Source organism: Myotis myotis, unplaced genomic scaffold, assembly GCF_014108235.1.
Source record: "Myotis myotis isolate mMyoMyo1 unplaced genomic scaffold, mMyoMyo1.p scaffold_m19_p_1, whole genome shotgun sequence".
Lineage (NCBI taxonomy): Eukaryota > Metazoa > Chordata > Mammalia > Chiroptera > Vespertilionidae > Myotis > Myotis myotis.
In genome coordinates this window covers 131649281-131674347 of record NW_023416313.1, presented here as the reverse complement: position 1 = coordinate 131674347, position 25067 = coordinate 131649281, and the positions used below count along the sequence as shown (strand labels likewise).

Below are 25067 nucleotides of genomic sequence, written 5' to 3'. Positions count from 1 at the left end.
TATAACTTACTGCATCTCTCAACCCTGTTTTACTTGAATTGCATGGGTTTTTTCTCAAAAGGAAGGAAACTTGTAGCGAGGGTTCCAGGACCATAAAATATACCTCCCTATCTGTTATTTATGGCCTTTGATCATTATTCTTCACATTTCCTGCCTGTGTCCTTAATTCCAAAACTAGCTTTCAAGACAAAAGGTCTCTGTGTTAGAACACCATCTCCTAGGCAGGGCAGATCGCTCCTTAAAAAGCTGTATGGTGCCTGAGAAACGCGAGTATCCGCTTTACCAGCTCAGCCCTTTTCAGTCTTTGAAAAGTGGTTTTGTTCACCCTGAACTGATGAATTTCTATTGAAACATTATGTTTCTCTAACACACACAATAAACTGGCACTTGGCAGTGATTTCAACAAGTGAATGGGGCCAGGCTGCCATCAGAACAAAGCTGAGGGAGCTGAAGCAAGCCAGATTTAAATGAGTTAATCTACAGAGAATTCTTTCTCTGAAGGCTGTTAACTTAAAACAAAACGGCTGTCCTCTCCTTTGGGTGCTAAAGCTGCCTTCCCTGGTCTGCACTGAGAGAAGCACATCTGGTCTAAGAACCAGAGAACCAAGTTACTACGGCAAGAAATGCTAGGCCTTCCGAGTCCTGCTCTCACCTGGGTAAGGTGTTCGATTCATTCTCCCTCCAGAAGGCCCAGCCCCACCACACTTCCTGCCATCCATGCTGACCATGGCCACACGCAACCCTGGGCTTGGATTCAGCTACCTTCAGCAGCTCTGACCCCCTTCTGACAGTGGGCTTAGCACCTAGTCATGCTGACTTGACCAACCCCAGCACAGCCTCTGAGAGCCTTGACCCAGCCAGCGGCTGGAGCTGCTCCCTCTGATGGGATGGTGGGATCCAGCCAAACCCCTCTATGACTGAAGTTCTCATCTAAAGGAAACATGTGTGGTGTGTTTGTGTGTCCATATCTTCACACACTCCTGGACACTGAAGAACAGCTCTAGGCCTGGAGGTGAGACCAGGGTTGTACAGAGCTATCCAGCATTGATGTGGCCACGCGTTACAATCACAGGGTGGGGGGTTTGCTTTTCAAAATTTCCTATCAGTCTAGGATGGGGCCTGGGCATCAGAATGTTCCAAAAAGCATCCCAGATGGTGTTAATATACAACTAGGGCTGATGTAGAGAGAAAGAGGCAGTGACCACCAGCTGAGACTCCCCTGTGCACCTAGATGGAGGAGAGCACACAATTTAAAAGCAGGCCCCTTTCCTGAGTAAGATCATCTCTGCAGCCTACCAGGTGACCATAAGAACAGTGTGTTGAATTTGGGTGCTATGTTTCATGCAGACAGTGCCTTTTTAACTATGCTGAGCCTCAGTTACTCCAACTATTAGGGAAATAGCTACTCTAGATTCACTTGTGTTACTTCTCTCATCCCCCATTCTCCAGCTTCATGCATCGCCTTCTCTCTCCACCTCTCACGTAATGCAGACACAAAAACGCTATATATGTTGCCTTGAGATTTGATTTGGATAGTGTCTGCCCTCTAAGTAAATAATAGCACAGAAATGATAAGCTCTATAATTTAACTAGGGAATATGACACTGATAATGTGACAGTCCCTAACACATAACATACTCCATTCCTGGCACCGGAGCTAACCATTCCACTGGGGAACGCTTGTGTGGAAATGCACAGATCTTGCCCTTGAGTGCCAGCCAGGCAGCAGCTCTCTGCACACAGCACCTGCTCGCCACGATGCTGCCACTCTTGATTCCCTCTGAGCTGGGTTTAGTATCTGCTTATCAAGAAGATTCATTTTAGAACTATTTTCAGAACAAGTCTAAAGACCTCCTTAAGGGATATATTAGCTACATTACTTTAACCCAGTGAAATACATAAATCTCTCATCCTGCAATAAATTCAGCACATAGGAGGGCAAGCAGTCTCTCAGATGGGCCTACTTGGATGAAAAATAGCATGGAAATATGCAAATGACCAGGGCATATGGCAGAATGTGCAACAAAGCGGGTCTCTGGAACCCTATTTACAATGATCTAGTTATCCAATCAGAAACCTGGTAGTTATTCTAGAAGCCTACTTCCCGTCAACTGCCTCCCACTCCTTCCAAATCCCTAAGTCCTACAGATTCGATTTTGTGCACACGTTCATATTTGTCTCTTCTGTCCCAACCCATAGCTCCTATTTAAATGTGCTGCTTCCCAGATTCCTCCAGTGGCCTCCTAACTGCCCCCTCTGTATTGAGTCTTGCCCCCTCCAATCCATCCTTCTATGTTCTGCCACAGCAATCTTTAGGAAACAATCCTGGCCACATTGCCCTCTCATTAAAACCTTTCACTGGTCCTAACCAGTTTGGCTCAGTGGATAGAGCATCGGCCTGCAGACTGAAGGGTCCCAGGTTCGATTCCGGTAAAGGGCATGTACCTTGGCTGCGGGAACATCCTCAGTAGGAGGTGTGCAGGAGGCAGCCGATCGATGTTTCTCTCTCATCAATGTTTCTAACTCTCTCTCCCTCTCCCTTCCTCTCTGTAAAAAATAAATAAAATATATTTTTTTAAAAAACAAACAAAAAAACTTTCACTGGCTCCCTACTGTCTACAGAATGACATTCAAGGTCCAAGCAAGGTATACAACACCCCCCCCCCCCTCCAGTCTCATCTCTCCAACCTCAGGTCTCCTGTGCCTCACCGTAAGCCCTCTGCCCCAGTCTGATGAGCTAGCTACTTGGAGCTCCCAGCACACCAGCCTGCCTCGCATCTCCTTATCTCTGTTTGGGCTGTTTGAATGCCAGCATTCAAACAACTCAGGTTCTTTACAGCTCAGATTCTTTGCTTTCAGCTGTTTACAATATGGAACTGCCTCTTATTCCACGTGTGAGTCATTTGTAGAGGCTAAATAAATAAATCAGTCCAGGCAAGATATCACCTTCTTATCCCCTCAGAAATGATGTATGTGTTCTGTATTCCTAAAAGAAGGTTCATGTTTCAAGATATTCCAAAAGCTGATAGTGTGAAACTATACAAGTGAGTTACTCCCAGACCGGGGCCCTTGCTGTTTCAAGCGCCGTCTCCCTGGCAGTGGTGATTATTTGAGTGAGGTACAGGGTGGAGACACTGATTACAGCAGAATGACTGTAGTGTAAACCAACATAACATATGAAGTCTACCTCCACATCCCCTGCCCATGTAGAAGAAAAATAATACTGGGAATGAATACTGACTTCCCTGGATGTGTGGCTTCTACGCCAATGAAGGAGTCACATAAACATAAAGGTAGCATCCTTGATTCCTCAGAGGGCAGCCCCAGTGCCCAAAACAGAGCTTCTAGAAGGCTCTGGGCCCACCTAGAATTTCCATTAAAATGTCCAATATCTGCAACGTGGCAGCAGCTTAATACCTAGCAGATACCCTCTTCTCCAAGTGCTGATTTCATATTGGAAAATGAGCAATTTAAATAAATGTTTCATTAACAGAGTGTTCTCCTGCTTGATGCTAATGTTATTTGTTTTCCTCAATTCTCTTCCATGGAGTCATTTCATGCAATCCTCCAAAGGACAATCTGGAACTCTTCCGGTCCCTAATAGACAATCCAGGAAACCTAGAAACCATCCAAACAACCAAAGAAATAAGTGAAAACCCTTAACTAAAGAGCTATTCAGACCCATCTGTTCCGGAACACACATCACACATGATACAGAACAGAACGAACTCTCCTAACCACCTCGGTGGCACTGGGTTTGTACTGATGGCAGCAAAGATCCTTCAAAGGGCACTGCTGGTCCCTGAGACAGAAGTGGAGGGGCGGCCTATTCAGGAAGAATGTGTGGGTGTGACATTTGTTTTAAGGCCCTACAAGGCTTGTTCCCATTCTGTCTTGCCTATCTGGACAGGATTCTTGCTTGATGCTGGTTCCAAACCCCAAAAATTTCAAGGATATTTCTAACATCTTTTATTAATAGAAGTTATTTAAAAATTTCATAGCACAGGGCTCAGATACATTCCAAATAGGCAAACGCAAATAAGGGTTTGTTCCCCCAAACTTTGTGAGACACAGAATGGCTTGATCATGATGGACACCACATTAGTGAAAGGTCATCTTTTGGGCGGGTCCAGTCTCTTTGGGATGGTTCTGTGTGTGCCGTTATACTAAAGGTGAGATCTTGATTTGGTTCTATTCCACACGGGGAGCAAAAGTAAAACTCAATGAAGAGGTGAAGCACTTCAATAGTAAATTGTATGGAACTTTCTGGTGCCATGTGTGTGGCGGAAAGTGCAAGACCCATGAAAGAGTGTGGAAATAACACTGGTGGGGCTGGCACTCCAGGCTCTGCAAGGCACTGAACAAATTAACCTCTGAGCTTCATCTCCTTATTATAAAATAAAGCAACAATGATAACACTGGCGGCAGTGGTGGTGGCAGCTACCCTTTACTGAGTACTTAGTATAGCAGGTGTTATTGGAAGCGCTTTACAAACACTTGTGAAGCACCATCTCACTTCACCTGAACCACATGTAGGGAGATGTTATCAACTTCATTTCACAGAGGAGGCTCAGAGCTCAGTAATAGCCCAAGGTCACCTGCTAGAGCAGTGGTTCTCAACCTTGGCTGCACATTAGAATCACCTGGGAATCTTTTTAAAATCCTGATTTCTGGGCCTCATCCTCCAGAAATCCTGTTTCTTTGTTATGGGGTGGGGCCACAACATTAGTAACAAAGAAACAGAATTTCTGAAAGATGAGGCCCAGAAATCAGGATTTTAAAAAGATTCCCAGGTGATTCTAATGTGCAGCCAAGGTTGAGAACCACTGCGCTAGAGTGAGTGTCAGGGTCTCAGTTCAAAGCCAAGTCTACTTGACTCTGTGATCTTAGGGAAAAAATAACCACCGCAAATGACTGCTGCAAATGATATAACACATACAATGTATAGTTGAAAATGTCCCTGAAAGAAAGCACTACGTCAGCCTCAGTTGTCACTGACAGAGCCCACCTCTCCCTGCAGCCAGGTCTGTCGCCCTCTTTGAATTCTGGGAGGCCAGTGCCCACAGCCTCCTCCCTCCTTGAATTAGGGATGGATAATCCCAAGGCAGCCGGAGAAGAAGGCGTGCCTCTTGGACTTACTTTCTGAGCACGGCTATCTCATTCTCTATGCTGCTTTCTTTGCCCTTCAGCGCCTTCTTAGGAATGCACTTCACCGCAAAGAGCTTTCCAGTTGCTTTCTCTTCGGCTAAAACCACTTCAGAAAATGCCCCACTGTGAAGAAAGAGGGAGGAAAAGAGTGGTTTAGTTCAGGATTTAGGAGTTCCAAAAGCTCCTCTAGTCCCACTGCCAAAGTTTGAGCAATAACAGCGACGCAAATGACCACCAGCATTGCTATACTTTATTACCCAGCATCACTTCCGACCAAACTTCTATGCAAGGAAGTACACACACAAATGTGCCCTCATGCAGAGGGACACGTGGATGTCCACATGGGTTTGGCTGCCTCCCGGTGCCACTTGCTACTCTGCAGAACATCATGTAGCAGCGACTTGGGAGCAAACAGAGAAGCTTCCAGCAAGATTCCTACCGAGAAAGATGGTGTCCATCTGAAGCTGTTGGCACCCCCACACCCAAGAAGACCAGTATGACTATACTAAAATTTCTAGATTCCTCTCAGGCCCTTCCATCCCAAGAAAATTTCAGAGTACTTCACAAACATTTAATAAATTTTTGCAGACAGGTAAGGATGTGACTAAAGTGTGAGTTAGTGCCACACGTGTTATCGCCATAGGGTTAATTAATTGGTAGGGAGTGGCATGCAAGTCTTCAATAAGCATCTTGTTTCTTTATTAAACCAACCAAACAAAGACGCAAATGATGCCCTGAGTGAGATAGACTTTCCTGCCTGAAAATATAAATTTAACTCTGTAAGGGCAGAGCAACAAGCTGAAAACATAACCAAGACTTGAGGCCAGACAGCCCATTTCTCCGGAGAGGTCCCCTGTGGTCAGTGAACCCCAGAGCCAGTGCCTCCCTGGCTGCGTTGCCCCCTCCCTGTATTTGCCAGCAGCAGCCTGGATGATGCGCTTAGGTTGGGGGGCAGAACACCCCCAATGAGTCCTCCAGTGTTCACTCCAGATCTCAGTATCGTGGACCTGTGCACACGGGTCAAGGAAAACCACAAGTCTCTGAGTCATTCTCTATGCCTAGACTTCCTTTTATATCCTCAGAGAGAGAACAAATGCGGCTTCTAAACAGTTATGATGAGGGACAACCCCTCCTACATCAAAAGAAATCCCTGGAAGGACCAATGTCATCCCAACAGCCATGCCTAGGGGGCCTTTGCTCTTCAGTCAACATCAAAGAGATGCCTAAGCAAGGACAATGTACTTTTGCCTCCCTCTCCTTCCCCATCTGAAGGGATATGCATCTGTCAAAGGAAGATAAGTAGATATTTTAAAAATCCTTTCCAGTGAGAGGAATTCACTCCACTTAGTACAATTAACTGTTTGGAACAGCGTTCCTACTGGAACATTAACTCCCACGAGAGAAGTCCGTCCATCTTCAAGGTCTGTATCTAATTACATAAACCTGAGGGGCAGAAGATAGGCATTCCACAACAGAACCAAGTGGAAAATGTCAGAACTGAGGCATTCCATCCAAACCCACAAATAATCGGCAAAGTAGGGTTCTCCCCTCACAGTACCATATGCCTCACATGGAACCAGGCAGAAGAGCAATTATGAAATAATAAATACATGAAAACCCACAATAGATTTATCATAAAGTAATATATGGAATAGGACATTCCCAGTAACATTTAGTCACTGTCAATGACTTTTGCCCAAAAAGACTAATTCATACAATTTCAGGCACCTCCCCTCTACCCCCATCTCCTCCGCAACCCAGGGGTTGTCTCTCCCCTGGCTTCTGTCTCAGGGACAGACCCAGATGGATTCATCTCAAAGTGAGTGTGGTTTCTAAGCTGGAAGAAACTGTGGACAACTACATACATGCTGCCTCTTGTTATCCTCCAGGAGGCAGAACAAGAACTATGCTGGAGAAAAGAAAGATCAGTGATGACAGACCTAAAACCATGTTAGGATCCTAAAACCATGGGCGAGGAATCCATGCATTCATTCTGTTTCCCTAATGGCTACTTGGGTCCCTGATGCTGTTGATACCATACTGGTTTCTCTCCTGAGTTTGCTGGACTTACTACGTCCATTTTCCAGAAGGTGGAGAACCCTTCAGCAGTGGCAACCAAGCTGCCAGAGTTCTAACAGACCACTGCTGGCAGACCCCACTCTGCATCCACCCACGCTCTGCCTCCTCAGGATCTGTGTGAGTGGTAATGTTAGCTAGGTGGTGAAATGTTAATAAAGAAAGGTAGCAAAAGGAATTAGACATTATTAAGTATAATCAACCAGGGAGAATAAGCCTGCTTAATCAGGAAGCTCGAGCTTGACACTCCAGGGGATAGCAGCATTTCCCCGCCACGGGGATTAATATCCCTCCCTTTCCCCATGCAGGGAGCAGCCCACCCTCCAGTGCAGGTGTCAGGGGAGCAGGGGGAGGTAAGCACATGTGCAGTACAAGTCAAGGTGGCGCGCAGGGGTGGGGTGGTCTTCCTATGAGGCATGAGCAACAGGAGCCAAGATAGTGACCATAAAGGCTGTCAGCCCAACCTGGGAAAGAGGAGTTTGGTTAGGAGGCAGATCCACCAGAAACCCATGAAAGCTTAGGAGTTGATGACTGGTTAGTTTGAAGAGAGCCTTGTCCTTCCCAAGCCCAAGATAATATAATCCCAGCTAACAAAGCCTTCTTTTCTCTCCCTCTCTCCCCCTCTCCTCCTCTCCCTCTCTCCCTCTCTCCCTCTCCCTCTCCTTCTCCCTCCCAGTAACACTCGCTTGCCCTGTTCCTTTCCGAGTTCTCTCTGTAGCAGCCATGCAGTTTTAGCAGCCACCTGGGGCTGATGGCTGACCACACAGGCTCCAAAGGACTAACCTTTCACATGACACATAAACTGTGGACACTGGCCTTTGTTTGGGACTTGATGAAGACAAGATTGGAATTTTTTCTACAGTGGGATGGATGCAGATGGGACATTGGAAACCCAGGGACAGCCAGCCTTCTATTTCCACCTAAATAAATCCTACCATGTCACAATCTTCCAGGTGTGGGTCTGTGGAATGCTTTCCTCATGAAAGAACATGATTTCCACCAGCAGCAGTAACAGACTATAGCCAACAGAGGAGTCCTGTGCTTAGCTGTAGCTATCAGGGGCACATAGGGGAAAGGTCCTTGTTCCGTGGATCATTCTTTCCCTGAGCGGGAGGTGAGGTTTCTATGTGAATCTACTCCTTGGCCATGACATTATGGGAGGGGACTAGAGATCGCCATCAGGTCCACTGCTGGTGGCTGCTGCAGGAAGCTGAGGTCAAGGTAAGGCAGCTCCTGGATCACAAGTTTCTCTACCTTTGTCCCTTACTTCAGGAGGAATGGACCATCTGTGACCCCATGCTGAGGGTTGGACAATGGGCATAGACCCATAAAGGGCTTCATGAGCTAAGCATCTGGGGGCTTGACAATGAGGCACCTGTGAAAGGGCACAGGGCATGCCCCAGAAGGCTGGGGTGCTCCCTCGTGACTCTGATAGTCTCTATCAACAGGTACTGAGTAGGGTCACAAAGCCAAGATTATATAGTCCCTCAGCTCAGACTGAAAGTCAGCTTGAAAATTTCACTTTTGGGTATAATCCACCAACATTGAAAGCTGGGGCTCAAACGTATGTGGTGCAGACATGCCATGCAATACTCAGCCATCAAAAGGAATGAAATTCTGACACAGGTTACAACATGAATGAACCTTGAAGGCCTTATTCTTTTTATTTTTTTTAAGTAAATATTTCACCGATCTTTTACTAAGAGGAAGGGAAAGGAATAGAGAGCTAGAAACATCAATGAGAGAGAAGCATCAATCAGCTGCCTCCTGCACACTCCCCACTGGGGATGTGCCCGCAATCAAGGCATATGCCCTTGACTGGAATCGAACCTGGGACTTTTCAGTCCCCAGGCCGATGCTCTATCCAGTGAGCCAAACCGGCCAGGGCTTGAAGGCCTTATTCTAAGTTAAATATAAGGCCAGAATTGAAAGGACAAATAGTATATAACCCCATATATATGAAGTACCTAGAGTACTCAAATTCATAGACAGAAAGTAGAATGGTGGTTGCCAGGGGCTGGAGAAAGGGAAAAGGCGGGGGGCAGGGGGTATTGTTTAATGGGTACAGAGCCTCTGTTTGAGAAGATAAAAAAGTTTTAAAGGTAATGGTAGTGATGGTTTTATAACAATGTGAATGTATTCAATGTCACTAAACTGTACACTCAAAAATGGCTAAAATGGTACATTTTATGTTATTTATACATATTTTAACACAATCTATATATATATAAAAGCCTAAGCGACCAGACGACTGACCAGTAGCTATAACAACCACTGACCACCAGGGGGAAGATGCTCAATGCAGGAGCTGCCCCCTGGTGGTCAGTGTGCTCCCACAGTGGGAGCACTGCTCAGCTGACAGACAGGCACCAGACGCCGGACTCATGGCTGGCGGCTGATGAGCGCAGCTGCACCAGCCTCTCCCGCAGACACTCCCCCTGAGTGCCCAAGCTATGGCAGCAGCAGGCACAGTGGGGCCAGGATGAAGAGTGCAGCACAATGCCCAGCCAGGGCTCAGGCTTCTCCCCGGCCTCCTGCTGCTTCACACAACACTTCATGCTGTGCAGGATCAACGTGGACAGTGGGCTGAAGCCCGATGAGCTGTAGGGTAAGGTTGGGCTGTGGCGGTGTGGAGGTCCACTGATCCCCACAGGCCAGGCCGAGGAACCCCTCCAGTGCACGAATCCGTGCACTGGGCCTCTAGTAAAAAATAAAAATAAATAAAAAGTCTGCCAGGTTCTACTAAATGGCATTACCTGAGATAGACACATGGGGAAAATCTGATAAAACCTTTTACTCATTACCTCCCTACAGGAGAAAGAAAATCTATGAATAACTGTGGGGCACCAGATGTTGTTCACCACTAGATATTTACAAAGAGCATTGGCATATATCAACTAATTCAATTCAACAACCTCAAGAAGTGCACAGAAGTTACCATCATCTCCATTACACAGATGCAGACGCTGAGGCTCAGTAGCACAGGTAGTAATGGACAGAAAAGAATATTGAGGTTTCATAACCCCTGAGGTCCTTTTCAATACACTGAGCTGGACTGATGCACACTGCTGGCTGGGAGTCTGCCTCGCATGCCTAGAAGGTAACAGCATTTGGGGGGCCTTGCATTTGGGGGAACTGCCATCCTCCCTGAGTGTGCAAATCCACCTGCTCCTTTAGCCAAACCCATTGTTCATTTACCTTCTTCAGGCTTTCCAAAGACAAAGCTCTCTGGTCTGCCTAGGGCCCTATGCAGTGGTCGGCAAACTCATTAGTCAACAGAGCCAAATATCAACAGTACAATTGAAATTTCTTTTGAGAGCCAAATTTTTTAAACTTAAACTATATAGGTAGGTACATTGTTATTAACTTAATTAGGGTACTCCTAAGGCTTAGGAAGAGCCACCCTCAAGGGGCCAAAGAGCCACATGTGGCTCTCGAGCCGCAGTTTGCTGACCATGGGCCTAGGGGATATAGATTAGCATAAATTTTTATTGTTCTCTCAATACATAGAAATCACTAGAAGATACTTCCCTGTTCCAGAAAGCTAATTAAAAATACCAGAAACAGAAACTCATGAATGAAGAATTTGGGCACGTTCAATGTTATTACATAATAAAATGATGTTGGTGTGTTTCTGTGGGCGGTGGGAAGAGATAGGGAGCCGGAGGCAGGCTGAGAGAGGACTGGTGGCAAGAAGAAGACAACAAGAAAAATGATTTGAGAGCCCATAAAACCTTCAGACAACCCAAAGAAATAAATTCCCTGGGTACATAAACTGGGACAGAGAATTACAAAGTTTTAAAATACAAAGAGGTCAAAGCAAGTTGCACTCTATCATCTGAAATACAAGCACTGTGTGTCTAAAACTCAATTCTAGGAGCCTCCAGCCAGACTGAATTGCATTTGTATATTGAAATGGCAGCCTGTGGGTGGCTGGCTCCAACGGCCCAGGCCCCCTGCTCTCTGCAGTCTGACTTTTCCCCACCACCACTTGACTGGAATCAGGAAATCTGGGCCCCTATGAGGTGGGATTTCCCAGCTGCTCATCCCAATGGCTTTTTCTTGTGCTCATCCTATTGGTCTTTTGTGTGGCATCTGAAAGTCTTGGTCTCCTTCCTAAAACTCTCTCTTCTTCATGGTTCTATAACATAGTTCTCTCTTTCCACCATTTTCTCTCCATCGCCACCCGCTCCTCTTCCTTCAAACATCAGTGATCCCCAAGGTTGCACCCTCAGCTCTCCATTCATCCTATTCCACACCCTCCCCCTGGAAAATCAGTTGTTTCCAGTTTCCACCTACCTCATCATGGCCCCCTAACCTTTATCAAAGTTTTAATCTCTCTCATGTGCAAATCTCCTCTTTCCAGCTGCGTACTGGGTCTTTCTAGGTAAATCTCCTGACCAGCCTCTCAAGAGCACCATCACCAAAGTAAAACACAGTATCTTCATCTCTTCTCTCTCCTCTATTCTCTCTCATTTCTACTGATCCAGAAACACACCCTATTTCACTCCTCTCTCTCATTTCCATCATCAAGTATATTCAGGTTTTCTGTTAAAAAGTCTCTCAAATGCCTGTCTGTTCCATCCCTAAACCACTGTTCTGGTTTAAGTTCCAGTTATTTCACTGTGGACTCCTTCCAGGACTCTCTCCTGGCTCCTCTACCCCAGCAAGCCCACCTCCCACCTGCTGTCTCCTACCTGCTATTGCAAAGATCTGATTATGTTACTACCCTACTCAAAATTTTTTGGTTTCACACCTACACAGGATAAAGTTTTAACTCCTTTGCATGTTACCCAGGGCATTCAAAGTTCTTCCCAACCTGACTCCAACTTTGAGAGCTCCTCTACCACTGGGCCCATCTTCGCAACACAAACACACCCCACCATATAGACATCTCCCTCACCCAACCACATTAGCCAGTTGGCAGGTAAGTCCTGCCTGCCTGCCTCCCCCTTCCTGGGACACTATTCCCAATTCTTTCTCTTTGGCAAAATTCCATTTATATTTTAAAGGGCCTACATGGTATATTTCCTTCTCTTTGCAGGCTTTCTCAACTGCCTCCCAACCAGACAGAATGACACCCTGGTTCTGAGGCTCACACACTTGGCTTACACCTACCAGAACCCACTTACATGTTCCATTGTGGTCCTTTATATGCTTGTCTGTGTGAGAGGGGGAGTCCTAAATCATTTTTTCTGTATTTCCATACCCAACAATACTTGTACGACCTGGTGCCCAAGGCAGTTTTGATGATCACCATTATTTGGGGCTCTCCTCTGATTCTCCATCTAGCATTCCACATTTTGTATGTGTTGCAGATCCATACAAAAAATGATATATAGTGATATCCCTTCCCCCTGGTTTTGCTTTCCACAGTTTCAGTTACCCACTTTCAACTGGTCTTGATGGTAAAAATGTTAAATTTATGAATTTATGATATGACATTTATCCTCATAAACCTTCACCCTTATTAAATAAGTAAAATTCACTGGGAAAGAAGAGAGGTCAGATTTTGATAAAGACTTTAGAAAATACATAATGATCTATATATATAAAAGCCTAAGCAACCATTATCACCAAACTACTGAAACAACCAGTCGCTATGACGCACACTGACCACCAGGGGGCAGACTCTCAACTCAGGAGCTGCCCCCTGTTGGTCAGTGTGCTCTCATAGCCAACTGCCTGCAGCTGGCTGACCTCCCATGGCCCCTCCCCCTGGCCAGCCAGCCCCACCCCAGATAGGCCCCAATTAGGGGGCTGACTGGCCAACCTCCCTGGGTCCCTCCCCCCTCCCCCGCCTGCCAGCCCCCCTGATAGGCCTAGATTGCCAGCCAGGCCAGGCCAAGGGACCCCACCCATGCACAAATTCATGCACTGAGTCTCTAGTGAGAGAAATAAAATCCCAGTGTGTTGAAAATTGCATTTCTTTCAGGTTGTGACATGATACTTAATTTTAAAAAAATATTATTCTATTTTTAAAAACACACTGTTTCTATCTAAATTAAATCTCTATGACAAATTACTGAAAAGGTCAAACAAAAAGTTATTCTTGAAATGCTAAATATGTATTTTTAGCTCGTGAAAATAAGCTTCACAAATTACAAAAGTTGAAGCCTTCTCCTTTTTCTTCCTCATTTCAAAGAAAATCAGATCAGCACCTGGAGGCAGCTCAGTCTAAGGCTGCTTTCTCCAGGTACCCAGGGAAATAAACACACTTTTGAGAGCTGAATTTTCAAAACTCGAGGAAAATAGTCACATTTGCTATATTGACTAAAGAATTCTAGACAGCTACTTTGTATTTTAACTTCACAAATTATGGCTCTTTTAAAAAGCTGTTTTGTTTTATTGTGCTTTTATCTAATTGGTTTTAAGAATGGAATCCTTAGGATGCAATGGTAGGCTGGCCATGCCATAAAGCCCACCTGAGGGTATGCGCCCAGTCCCCTGGGTGATATGATCCAGCTCCAATTGACCAGTGGGAGACAAAGAAGAGAAGTGGGGCTAAGCTCTGGGAATTGCTTATATTCCCAAGTTCCTTGAGCAACCAGCACAAAACACAGGTGCCCTGAGGATGCCTTGGCTGAAAAGAGACATTTAAGGGTTTTAGAACTAAAGTTAGGCATTTGCCTTCTAGTTGTTAAAAAATCCTAGAGCTATTCTGAGTACCTTGCCTCTAGATCTGCTGCTATATATTGAGATCAAAACTCAGAGTCAGGCCGAGCCAGAGATGTGCTGGGTAACCACCTACACACTACCCATTATTATCATAAAACGCAAAAACAAGAATCTATGGATCCCGCTTTCTTGATTTCTAATTATCTTTAACCTGAAGTTAAGAAAAATATCAGATAACATCTAAAATGAGTTCATGGGCTGCTACCTCTAAGTCACATAATTCAAAAATGAAGTATTTTCTCATACAAGAGCAATTTATTCACAAAATGGACAAACATTTAGCCTCTGACAACCTACTGTGATGTGTACAAATGTCCATCCAATTGCACTGGTAAATCCTTAAAAAGATGCCTCTGATTTTCAACAAGAACTAGAAATTCCAGAGCTGTCTGATTCACTACAGTGCACTAAACCGATAGTTCAGTAAAATTATATCCATCCCAAATTAGACCAAGAAATTATCAGATGGTGCTGACATGATCTGCCCTATTAGCTTAGAGTAAGCTATTATTGAATCATTGCCTTTTTGAGCTTTTTAGTCATTCTATATACAAATCAGATTGATTGTGTTATTAACTTTATTAATGACATTACCTCTAGCTTATTACCATTACTGTGCTGGGCAACTGGGCTGACAAAAATTGCCCCCAGTTCTTGGGCTGTAAATTAAAATGTTTTTTTCCTCTAAGCATACTATTTTCCCCAGTGGCATGCCAGGACTTGTAGGGGAAAAAAGGGGGAAAACACACACACACAAAAGAATAAAAAATGAAGTTGGGCTCAGCCGGTGTGGCTCAGTGGTTGAATGCCAACCTATCAACTAGGAGGTCACAGTTCAATTCCCAGTCAGGGCACACGCCCGAGATACAGACACCATCCACAGTGTGGGGAATGCAGGAGGCAGCCAATCAATGATTCTCTCTCATCATTAATGTTTCTATCTCTCACTCCCTCTCCCTTCCTCTCTGAAATCAATAAAAAAATATTAAAAAAATAAAGTTGGTGGCATTTGTCTTTAGACAATAAAAAAATAAACAAGTAGGTGTCTTTTAGACCTATTGTTCCAGATCAGAATCAATTCTTAAAATAGGAGAGCCTGTCTACTAACCCAAGCAATAGTCTTACTGATCCCAGAAAATCCAAACAGATAACAGGTGTGAAGTTGGGTGGTCTTAGTGTCTAAGCAACTCACCATGGAAGAAATTAGGCAATTTTAGAAGTGACATCAAACTCTTTCTGGTGGAATCTTCAGTTTGAAGTTTTCACTAGTTCACATACTATTAATGCATCTTGTAGTGCTAATTCAGGCTACTGACCTAAAAAAAGCCATACCCAATCTGAAAAATAATGTTCTGCCAAGCAAACAAAGGAAAGCAAAGCAAAGTCTTGCTTTCACATGCTTCAAAAACAAATATGTGTGCATGAAAATTGGTGTCCTATCTACACTAATAAAAGAGAAACATTCAAATTGGTGTCACTCCGCTATGCCCACCAGCCAATCAGAGCGACTATGCAAATTCACCCAACAAAGATGGTGGTTAATTTGCATATGTAGGCACAGAGTGAAGACTGAAGAGGGGAGAAGCCAAGCCTCACTGCAGCCAGACGGGAGAAGCCAAGCCTCGCCACAACTGGACCAGAGGCCTGGGTCCTGGGTGCCAGAGGAAAACTGGTGCCAGCGGCCAGGGGAAGGAAGGCCTATTGCTCGAATCTTCGTGCAATGGGCTTTTAGTTTAAATGTAACATCTATTCATTAGAGTGTGTCTTCTAAAACCCTCTACTTGGCAATTATATAGTAAGCCATATGTTCACTAAAAATATTAAAATTTCATTTCTTAAAAATAACCTATAACTCAGGCTCTCATTAATTTGGACCCATGCCTCACCAACCAGTTCAAATTAGAGACATATCCTTAACTTCAATAAGTTACACCTTAGAATAGGGAGAGTCCTACTAAAAATAGCTATTCTTTTTCACTCAAAAAAAAAAAAATCTCCCATCTTCCTCTTTAATTGGTAAATTCCACAATTACCAGAAACCTTTGATAATTATCAGTAAGCTTTAAGAATCATGATGAGATGTTCTTAAATATTTACACCATTAGCCTGAGTTCTGCCCAGATCAGTTTTCATTCCACATGCATCCCTGTGTCTGAAGCCACTGGGGATTTGGGTATGACAATGCTTGTCACAGGGGAAGGCTTCATAACACCAGCATAGTCACCACATGTGACATCTTTGGTTTCTTAAAAAAAATTTTTGTGGTGCTGAATCGTTATTATTAATTGCTTCACTGATCCAAACACAGAAGACAAATTCCAAATGAGTGCATACCTTTTAAAGAACATTCTTCATTTAATAGCACAAATTTCCCCCTTCACTTCTCTGACAGAGTCCTATATTTTATTTCTGCTCTCCACCAGTCACTTGTGAAAGGTTGATATGGAAACCGAGTCAGTCATATTTTTAAAATATTTTTTTTTATTTCATAGAGGAAGGGAGTAGGAGAGAAAGACAGAAACATCAATGATGAGAGAGAATCACTAATTGGCTGCCTCCTGCACACCCCACACTGGAGATCGAGCCCCAAACCCAGACATGTGCCCTGACTAGGAATCAAACTGTGACCTCCTGGTTGGTAGGTTGACGTTCAACCCCTGAACCACACCAGCCAGGCTAGTCATTTTTTCTTAGCACACCAGTAGGGAGCATTAATAAAAGTCTGGTTTGGGGAGGTGGTGGCAGGATCAAAGATTCAGTTCTCTTTGGATTAAAAAGTAGCTGCAACTAAAAGACTAGTAACACTAAAGGTTCGTAAAGTGTCTTCTCGGTGATACTTCTCATTGTGCCTTCACAGATCTCCTGCTTGACAAAGATTCTCCCTACATGGGTGGCTCTTCAGAATGACCCTCCCCTTTCTCACTCCCATCCCTCATGGAAGGGACCAGACCTAAGATCCTCACGTCCCTTTCTCCTATGACTGCTATGAAGATCCAATGTCCTCCTAAGGCCAAGCACACAGTCTTTGGAGTGGCTAATGTACATCACAGCCAAATGGTGAATAAATCCATAATCCTGAAGCTGGGTGAATGTGTCTGATTAATCCCAGCTGGCCATCCCTCACATGGCTATGCCCACTCACCGGGAGCCTCTCTGGAAGGCTCTTATTTTAAGCACTCTTTTAAGCTTATTCTAACCCTTGTTCAGGGAAGATATATGAACAGGTAACTTGAAAGAAAATGCTTTTGAGCTCCACACCAACATCAGTGTACTCTAATTAGTCTTTCAAGTTCCCTCATCAAAAAACAAACAAAATACAACCCGAGTCATTATGGTTATAATAATTAATACATTAAAGGGACATTTGGCTGTATCTACATAAAGAAAATAGAAGGCCTATTATAATCAGGTTAAAAAAATCACTAAAAGTTTGAAATAGTAAACATTGAAAATATCCTACACATCCATCAATAGGGAACGAGTTAAGTAAATTACAATCTAAATTTGCAATGAAGAACTATGCAGTCATTTAAAATAAGTAGATTTATGTGTGCTAATATGGAATTATCACCACGATATACTGTTAAGTGAAAAATAACAGTGCAGAGCCAAGTGCCTATTATGTTCCCACTTGCATAACAGGGAGAGAGAGAGAGAGAGAGAGAGAGAGAGAGAGAGAGAGAGAGACAGAGAGACAGAGAGACAGAGACACTGGTTGGGAGACTTAATTTTGACCCATTTTACTATGAACATGTACTGTTTTTCCATTAAGTTATTTAATGAAGTGGAGAATCTTTGGGAAAAATAAAGAGTGAATAATCAATACACATCTATGCAAAATCACTCTCTGGCTAATTTAAGCTTTGTACTAACTGTTCTAGCTGGACTAATATCCTATTGATGAAATGTCAGTAACTCTCTACTGTGCAGCCAAGGTCACCCCTGTGTTGTCCAGAATACCCATCTAAATAGGATTGGTGTGCGCTGGTGACCAAGCCCTCTCAACTTGGTTCCCAATGAGCCTGGACACCTTCCCCATTGAGGAAATTCAAATGTGTTTTGAAGAAAAGCTTTTCTTCAGAGATCATTCCTAAATAACACCATTCAGGGAGAAGTGGGAACTTGAAATGGAAGGGTGAGTAGGTGTCAACAGACAAAAACAACAGGGAAGATAGAGGGAAGTCAAGAAAGGCAAGCTGACCAAAGCAGAATGCATTCCAGAGCCAGACCCTGTCTGAGTCTATACACATAAAGGGAGTGTGGGAGGATGGCCATGGTTTATTGTATACAACACAATGCTAAGCACAGTGTGTGTGTGTGTGTGTGTGTGTGTGTGTGTGTGTAAAACACATTGTTTATATTTACAACACTGCAGAATACTATGGCAGACAAAATAGCAGCCCTCTAAAGATACCTATGTCTTAATCCCTGGAACCTGTGAATGTTATTTTGCAAGGCCTCTTCCTTCTCATTGCCTTTATATCCTGCAGCTATAAATAGGTTACGGGTTTTAGTACAGGGGTAGTAGAGTGCCCTGGATTATTCAAGTGGGACCGTAGTCAGAGGAGATGGGTTTCAGAAGCAGCCAGAGTGATGCCATTGCCAGAAGGGGGCATAAGCTAAGGCAGGCAGGCAGTCCTAGAAGCTTGCAAAGGCCAAAAACAGGTTCTCCCCTGGAACCTCCAAAAGGAACACAGCCCTAAACCTCTTGATTTTAGCCCTGTAAGACCCACTTTTGAACTTCTGACCAGAGCAGTAAGAAAATAAATCTGTGCTGTCTTAATCCACCAAGTGTGTGGTAATTTGTTACCATAGCAATAGGAAACTAATACAAATGTGTATTAGTATTTACCTCTATCTTAAAGATGAGAAAACTGACCTCATTAAGTTTCCAGAACTTGTTTAAATCTTAAAGCCAGTGCCTGGAGGCACTTGGATCCAAACCCAGAAATGAGTGGTTAATGGAATTTGCCACTGGAAAAGTAGCCTGGGATCATAGTGGCCATTGAACACAGCAGATGAAGGACTGTCACTTAATGTAGCAGCAGTGAGAAGGGATGAGGTTTTGAACATAGGAGGGAAATGAACAAAGCTGACTACTACGTGGGATTTTCAATTCTGTCAAATATGTGGTAGGTTCTACATCATTTTGAACAGAAACAGGTAAGTGTGCTCCCTGACAAAGTGATGTAGCTTTGCCATGTAGGAAACTCATTTATTGCAAATTTTTTTCCTACTGAGTGATATAAAAGATACTTTCTATATTTTCACCTTTAAAATTCCCTGCTTTTTTTTTTACATGATTTCTTTGTAACTGGCTGAATCTCCCAACACTTAAAGGATGGAATGACCTGCACTTCTCTTCCTCACTGAGCTGCATTCTGAAGTTCCATACACAAGACTATATACAGAAGTCAAGATGCAATTATTCTGTGTTTCCTTGTATGTACAGAGAACAATAACCCGGAAGACAGATTACTGGCAAAGAATAGTTTCCCTAACCTAGATAATCATCACCACCATAATCTAAACTGCTTAATAAAGCCTTACTATAGGCTTATTTTTAGAATATTTGCCAACCATTTTCTAGTTTTACCAATAACCCTGCATAATAACATCATTCCCATTTTACAACTGAGAAAACGGAAATTCAAAGAGATTAAAAATTTTGCTAACAAGATAATAAACTGACAATTGTAACCCTAGTTTGATGCCAAACTCATGCCTTTTTATTTTTAAACTAGAGGCCTGGTGCACAAAATTCGTGCACTGTGTCCCTCAGTCCAGCCTGCACCCTTTCCAATCTGGGACCCCTCGAGGAATGTTCGACTGGCCATTTAGGGCAGTCAGACATCCCTCTCACTATCCAGGACTGCTGGCCCCTAACCACTCCCCTGTCAGCCTGATTGATGCCTAACTGCTTCCGTGCTGGCCCAATTGCCCCTAACTGCCCTCCCCTGCTGGACTGGTCACCCAAACTGCCCTCCCCTGCTGGCCATCTAGTGTCCACATGGGGGTGGCCATCGTGTGTGTTGGAGTGATGGTAAATTTGCATATTACTCTTTTATTAGATAGGATGATGCCACCTCTCCCAGTGTTGTTAATTCTATAATTCAGGCAAAGTAAGAAGATTGGGTGGGGTGCATAAGTTTGTTTGTTTTTTCACTTTATCCCCTGCTCCTCAAAAAGCCCAAATCCTCACCCATACTTTGTCAATGGCAATCTGGGCTGTGATGGGTAAATTTAGGGACACTTTCTTAACCAGAAAACCCCACAAATGGATCCGGATACTTTGGGCTTGCTTCTAAGTCTCTGAGAGTGCCTGCCCACCTCAACCACAAGGGCTGAAGGCAGAAGCTTCTCATCCCTCCTCCTTCAAGAGCCCACACCCTCCATTCAAGGAGAGTGAAGACTTTTTAATTTGGACCTCTGTTCGTGTTCCTAAGGCACTCCTATAATGCATTCCAATTAGACCCGCTCCTTACTGCCTTTTAATCTTAAATTTCTACATAATAATTTTCATTTATAAAAACTCAGTAGACTCAAGATTGACCCTTCTGTTCCCCCACCTGCTAATTGCTTCTCATTCTAAACTGCCCACATGTCTCATTATTCATTTCCTAATTAATAGAGGTGACATAATCCTCCAGCACAATTGACAGTTCTCCCATTTCCTACAGCATAATCACATTAACATTGTCTCTGCTGAAAGAAAGGACAGTTCACTGTCTCTGGGCATTAGTGCCTTGGTGTAGGTATAAAGCCTTATGCACCATTTAAATCACACACACACAAACTACTAATCAATTTGTTGTGACATAGTGATTACAACATTATTTCTGGACAAAAATAAGAATAGCTAGTGGCTACCCACAAGCACAAAAGCTCATTTCCCAAGATACCACTGCATGCAAAATGGAGGCCAGAACACAGGGATATTATTCATTGAGCTTCTCTCTGTTACTTGGCCATGAAAGTTATGACCCATCCCAGAGAGGATGGAAATGAATGCAGGGGCTACTCTGCCTCTGCCAGCCCTGGTCAGTCTCAAATGATAGGGATGGTGACCTGAGGCTCTGATCCCCACAGCGGCCACTACGCACAGGCACTTGGCTTCTCCCATCAGGGCAGAGAAACGCACTGTTGGCTCAGCAGCTCATCTGGTTTTCTACCCATGCAAGGAAGATCGCATCCACTGGAAACTCCATGGTTCTCTTTCCTTGACCCTGCAGTATTCAGGGACAGGCTGCTGAGATTTACGAGAAGTAAAGCAAGGTCAACCACCAAAACAGTGGGATTTCCCAAGGTGGGGTGATTGAAGAAGTTCCAAAAAGCCTGCCCGCCGAGAAGCATCTCCCAGATCAGCCCACTCAGGTGCTTGTGCCACATCTCCTCTAAAATCTAGGTGTGTTTCCTGGGAGCATGCCACACGGTAACATGAGCACCTGCTCAACAGGAAGTCCTAATGACACTGGAAATGAATGATCCATTTTTAAACCTCAGCCCTGGACCTGTGAAGATGGACTTCTCTTTCAAAGAAAGCTGTCCTTGCTACATTCACTTTGCACTGCTTCCTGGAGGTGGCGAGGGACAGTGGCCAATGCCCCCTGTCTTGCTGCTGCCTCGGTGAGCAGGTCACACATCCGCAAGCTGGCAGTGGGAAAAGAACTCAGGCTGCTCAGTCAGCAAAGGAGCAGTGAGCACATTCATGTGCCAGGTTCTGAGGATGCCAAGGTGAAGGGAACAAGCTTTCTGCCCAGCAAGCTCCCATGCTATAAACAAATACATATACAGGGGTCGGCAAACATGAATAAGGCAAGGAAGAAATGGCATATGCATTTGCAGATGGGTGGCCAGGCCAGGCCTCTTTTCTAACAACTGAATGGGAAAAGGAAGAAAGCCATAAGCATGTCTGGAAGACTTTTCCAGGAGGAAAAGAACCATAAACGGCAGGCCCTGGGCTGGTGAGGGCCCTGGCTTGTAAGAGAAAGATGGGCAGCCAGGGTGCCTGGAGCTATGAGAAGGAAAAGATGAAGTCCAGGAAATCCAGAGAGAACATTAGTGCCCGTCAGCTGTGGCAAGGGTCTGGTAGGTTTGGGGGGAGGGGGCGGCTTCTGAGAGATGTGAGAATACACTAGTTGTAGAACACTTTTTTCTTCTGTATGAGAGCTTAAAAACAAAGCATAAAAAATCAAGCCCAGCATTGGCTTCACAAATGCCATCATTCTGGCTAAATAACTAATTACTCTCATACCCCTGAAAAGCAGCACTGATACCAATTTAGTCAAAATTCCTCACAAGGAGTAAGAGGGCCTTTCATTCTCCCTGAATGATCTCATGACCCTGCCGAGACTCAGCCTCCTTTGCCTTAGTTTTGCCACCTGCAGGATGGACGTGATGCTCCAGCTCCTGCCTCAGGTGAGAGGCGCAGGCTCCAGGCCTGCTCTCAGACACCCCAAGGACAGACTCGAAGCCTCGCATCAGGCAGCTCCATTCCCCTCGCTCCATCGCAGGCGTCTTCTGCAGCTCGTCACTAATCTGCTGGACACCTAGCAGCTGGTCTGCACCTCCTCAGAGCCGGCCTGGAACTGGCACCTCGTCCTCGTAATGGCAAAAGTCAGTCATAGGACAACCAAAGGCGGTTATGGAAATTTATCTAAACCACACACATACAAAAAATGTAACATTAAAATGATTTAACTTTTTTTTCATTTGCCACATACTTTGATGCTTCTGAAAAGTACACTTAAAAATAGCAACTGAATCCACAAACTGTTTTCACCATTAAGTCAGATCTACCTCACAAGCAGCAGCCAATGAACTCCCTTTTCTCATCACTGCTGCCTTTCTTTCTGCCCCAGGAACAAATCACTGTGTCTCAACCTCATACATGGCAGCACCGTGGAGCTAAACACATCAGCTGTCAGTCCGCAGGAGGCTTCAGGGCTGGCATCCTTCCTGAGGATAAACATCAGGGACAATCATAATGACCTTGTTTCTTCACTTGATTCTAAAACAAAAACACTAGTCCAGGTCTCCCTTCCAAGTGTGAGCAGCCATCAGCTGCATGCCTTTTTTATTCTGTAAGCTTCATATTATTTGAACAGAAAAGATCAAAGTGTAAATCTTTAAAAAAGGAAAAGATGAGGATACATGTCACATTGCTGTATGTCAGTAGAGCATCTGATACAGCATCCAAGCAAACAATATTTGGTAACTGCGCTCCAATGCCTTAGCCATACTGTAATGACAATATTAAGAAAACCTGGGTTCTTTAAAGAGATTGCTTGAATTTCCCGGTACAAAAGACAATACAAGTGCTGGAAACATTATATGAAGAAAAGAATTAGAAGGCATGCATAAGTTAAGCATCTTAAACAAGACAAAAAACCCTAGTTCATATTGGAAAAGAGAAAATTTTAGTCTAACGAATAAAATAACTGAGACATAGTAAAAGATACTGTAAGCAAAGAAAGAAAGAAAAGAAGAGTGGAGGTGAGAAATGATTGCAATGCATACGACAAAGAGTTACTACCCTATGACACCAAGGCTGCCACGTGCACAACTGCAAGTGTTCCCTTCACAGCAGCCTTACCCAGGGAGCTGCTCCAATCCTGCAAGTCAGTGTGGGCAAGGATACAAACACACAGTTCACACAATGGCCAATGAACGTAGTAACTGATACTCCACCTTACTGGTTATCCAGAGAATGCAAAGTAAAAACTCAACTGGACAGCTCTCTTCTCATCATATTGGGAAAAGGCCAATTTATGAGGGAAAGTTGCTGCCTATAAATTGCCACAATATTTTTGGAAATGAATCTGGTTATCTCTGTTAAATTTCATTTTAAGACAGGTATGTGTACACAGACACTTACTGAGGTACTATAAAATGGAAAATAATGAATTTCCAGTAACGATGGACTAGTACATCAAGACAACTGCATGGCTATTGAAAAGAATGAGTTAAGTAGAATGAGTTAAAGATAAGTAGAAGAATGTAACATTCCAGCTTATCTAGAGGGATATCAATATCCCAAACAAGAAAAGTAAGCGAAGATAGAGTCACTCAGTGGAATACTCTGCAGTAAATTTAATGATGAGATGTACATGTATTAACAAGGATATATCTTGAAAATATAAGAATGGGTGAGAAAAAGCAGGTTACTAAAAGATACTTACAGAATTGATCCCATTGATGTCATTCTATAAAACACTTACATGCCAATAATAACACTAAGCCCTACATTGTTGGGACCTGCAGTATATACATCTGTAATAATAAAAGCGTAATATCCTAATTAGACCGGACATCCTTCCGGACGTTTTTCCCGACGACCTTCGGGACATGGCTGCGAGGGAGGGATCCAGGCAGCCGCCATGGCTACGAAGGCCTACTCTTGCATGAATTTCATGCATCAGGCCTCTAGTATGCAATAAAATTATATAGACAAACAAAAAGAATGCATACCAGCTCCAGGCTGGTTGACTCTGGGAAGGGAAAGGAAATGGGATGTGTATCCACAATGGTGTCCTGTATCCATAACATTTTTTGGAACAATCTGAAGCAAATATGGCAAAATGTGATCTGACATTTAGTCAATCTGGGTGGTGGGTACATAATAGTCTGTTCATGTACTTTTCTGTACTTTTTGGTAAAGTTGAAATATTTCATGATTTAAAAAAATTAAACCAAAGGCAGTACAGATAATGGTGCCTCCACTAAACTGCAAAGTTGGGGTATATAAGGAAGGAGACCCTAGGTCCCTGTTTTTCTAGGACATGCATGCTATCCAGCATAATTAACAGACCCAACTTTCACTCCCAATAGCATCTGGGGCACATTGCTTAACCTCTATGAGCCTGTGTTCTCATCAGTACAATGGTGATAGTGACACTGTTGTTGTGAGGATTAAATGAAAAAATGAAAATTATACACCCAGTCCTTAATGTGATCGGTAAACCATTATTTTAATGAGGTGATAGACACCAAACAAAACAAAACATTCACAAAACACTACAAGAATTAAAAGGAAATAGAACAAAATTTGCCTGGCCAAAATTGAGCACTGGATCTTTGCAAAGTAGAGATATTTGAGTAACCTTTGAGAAATGGGAATTTTCTAAAGTAAATGTGGGCCCAGGGAAGGGAGGATCTTATCACAG

At 43.8% G+C, this 25067-nt stretch overlaps 1 protein-coding gene across 3 annotated transcripts in view; it reads right to left on the bottom strand.

The window, feature by feature from the left end:
* Positions 1-25067, bottom strand: part of CAMK1D (calcium/calmodulin dependent protein kinase ID) — a 393203-nt gene that overhangs the window by 226983 nt on the left and 141153 nt on the right. For 2 of the 3 annotated variants that reach the window (XM_036352547.1, XM_036352553.1), the window contains exon 2: positions 5140-5271. The exons of the other annotated variant lie outside the window; for it this stretch is intronic. In XM_036352547.1, coding sequence (XP_036208440.1) covers positions 5140-5271 — 132 coding nt within the window. The remainder of the gene's footprint in view (positions 1-5139; positions 5272-25067) is intronic. 3 annotated transcript variants of the gene reach the window in all.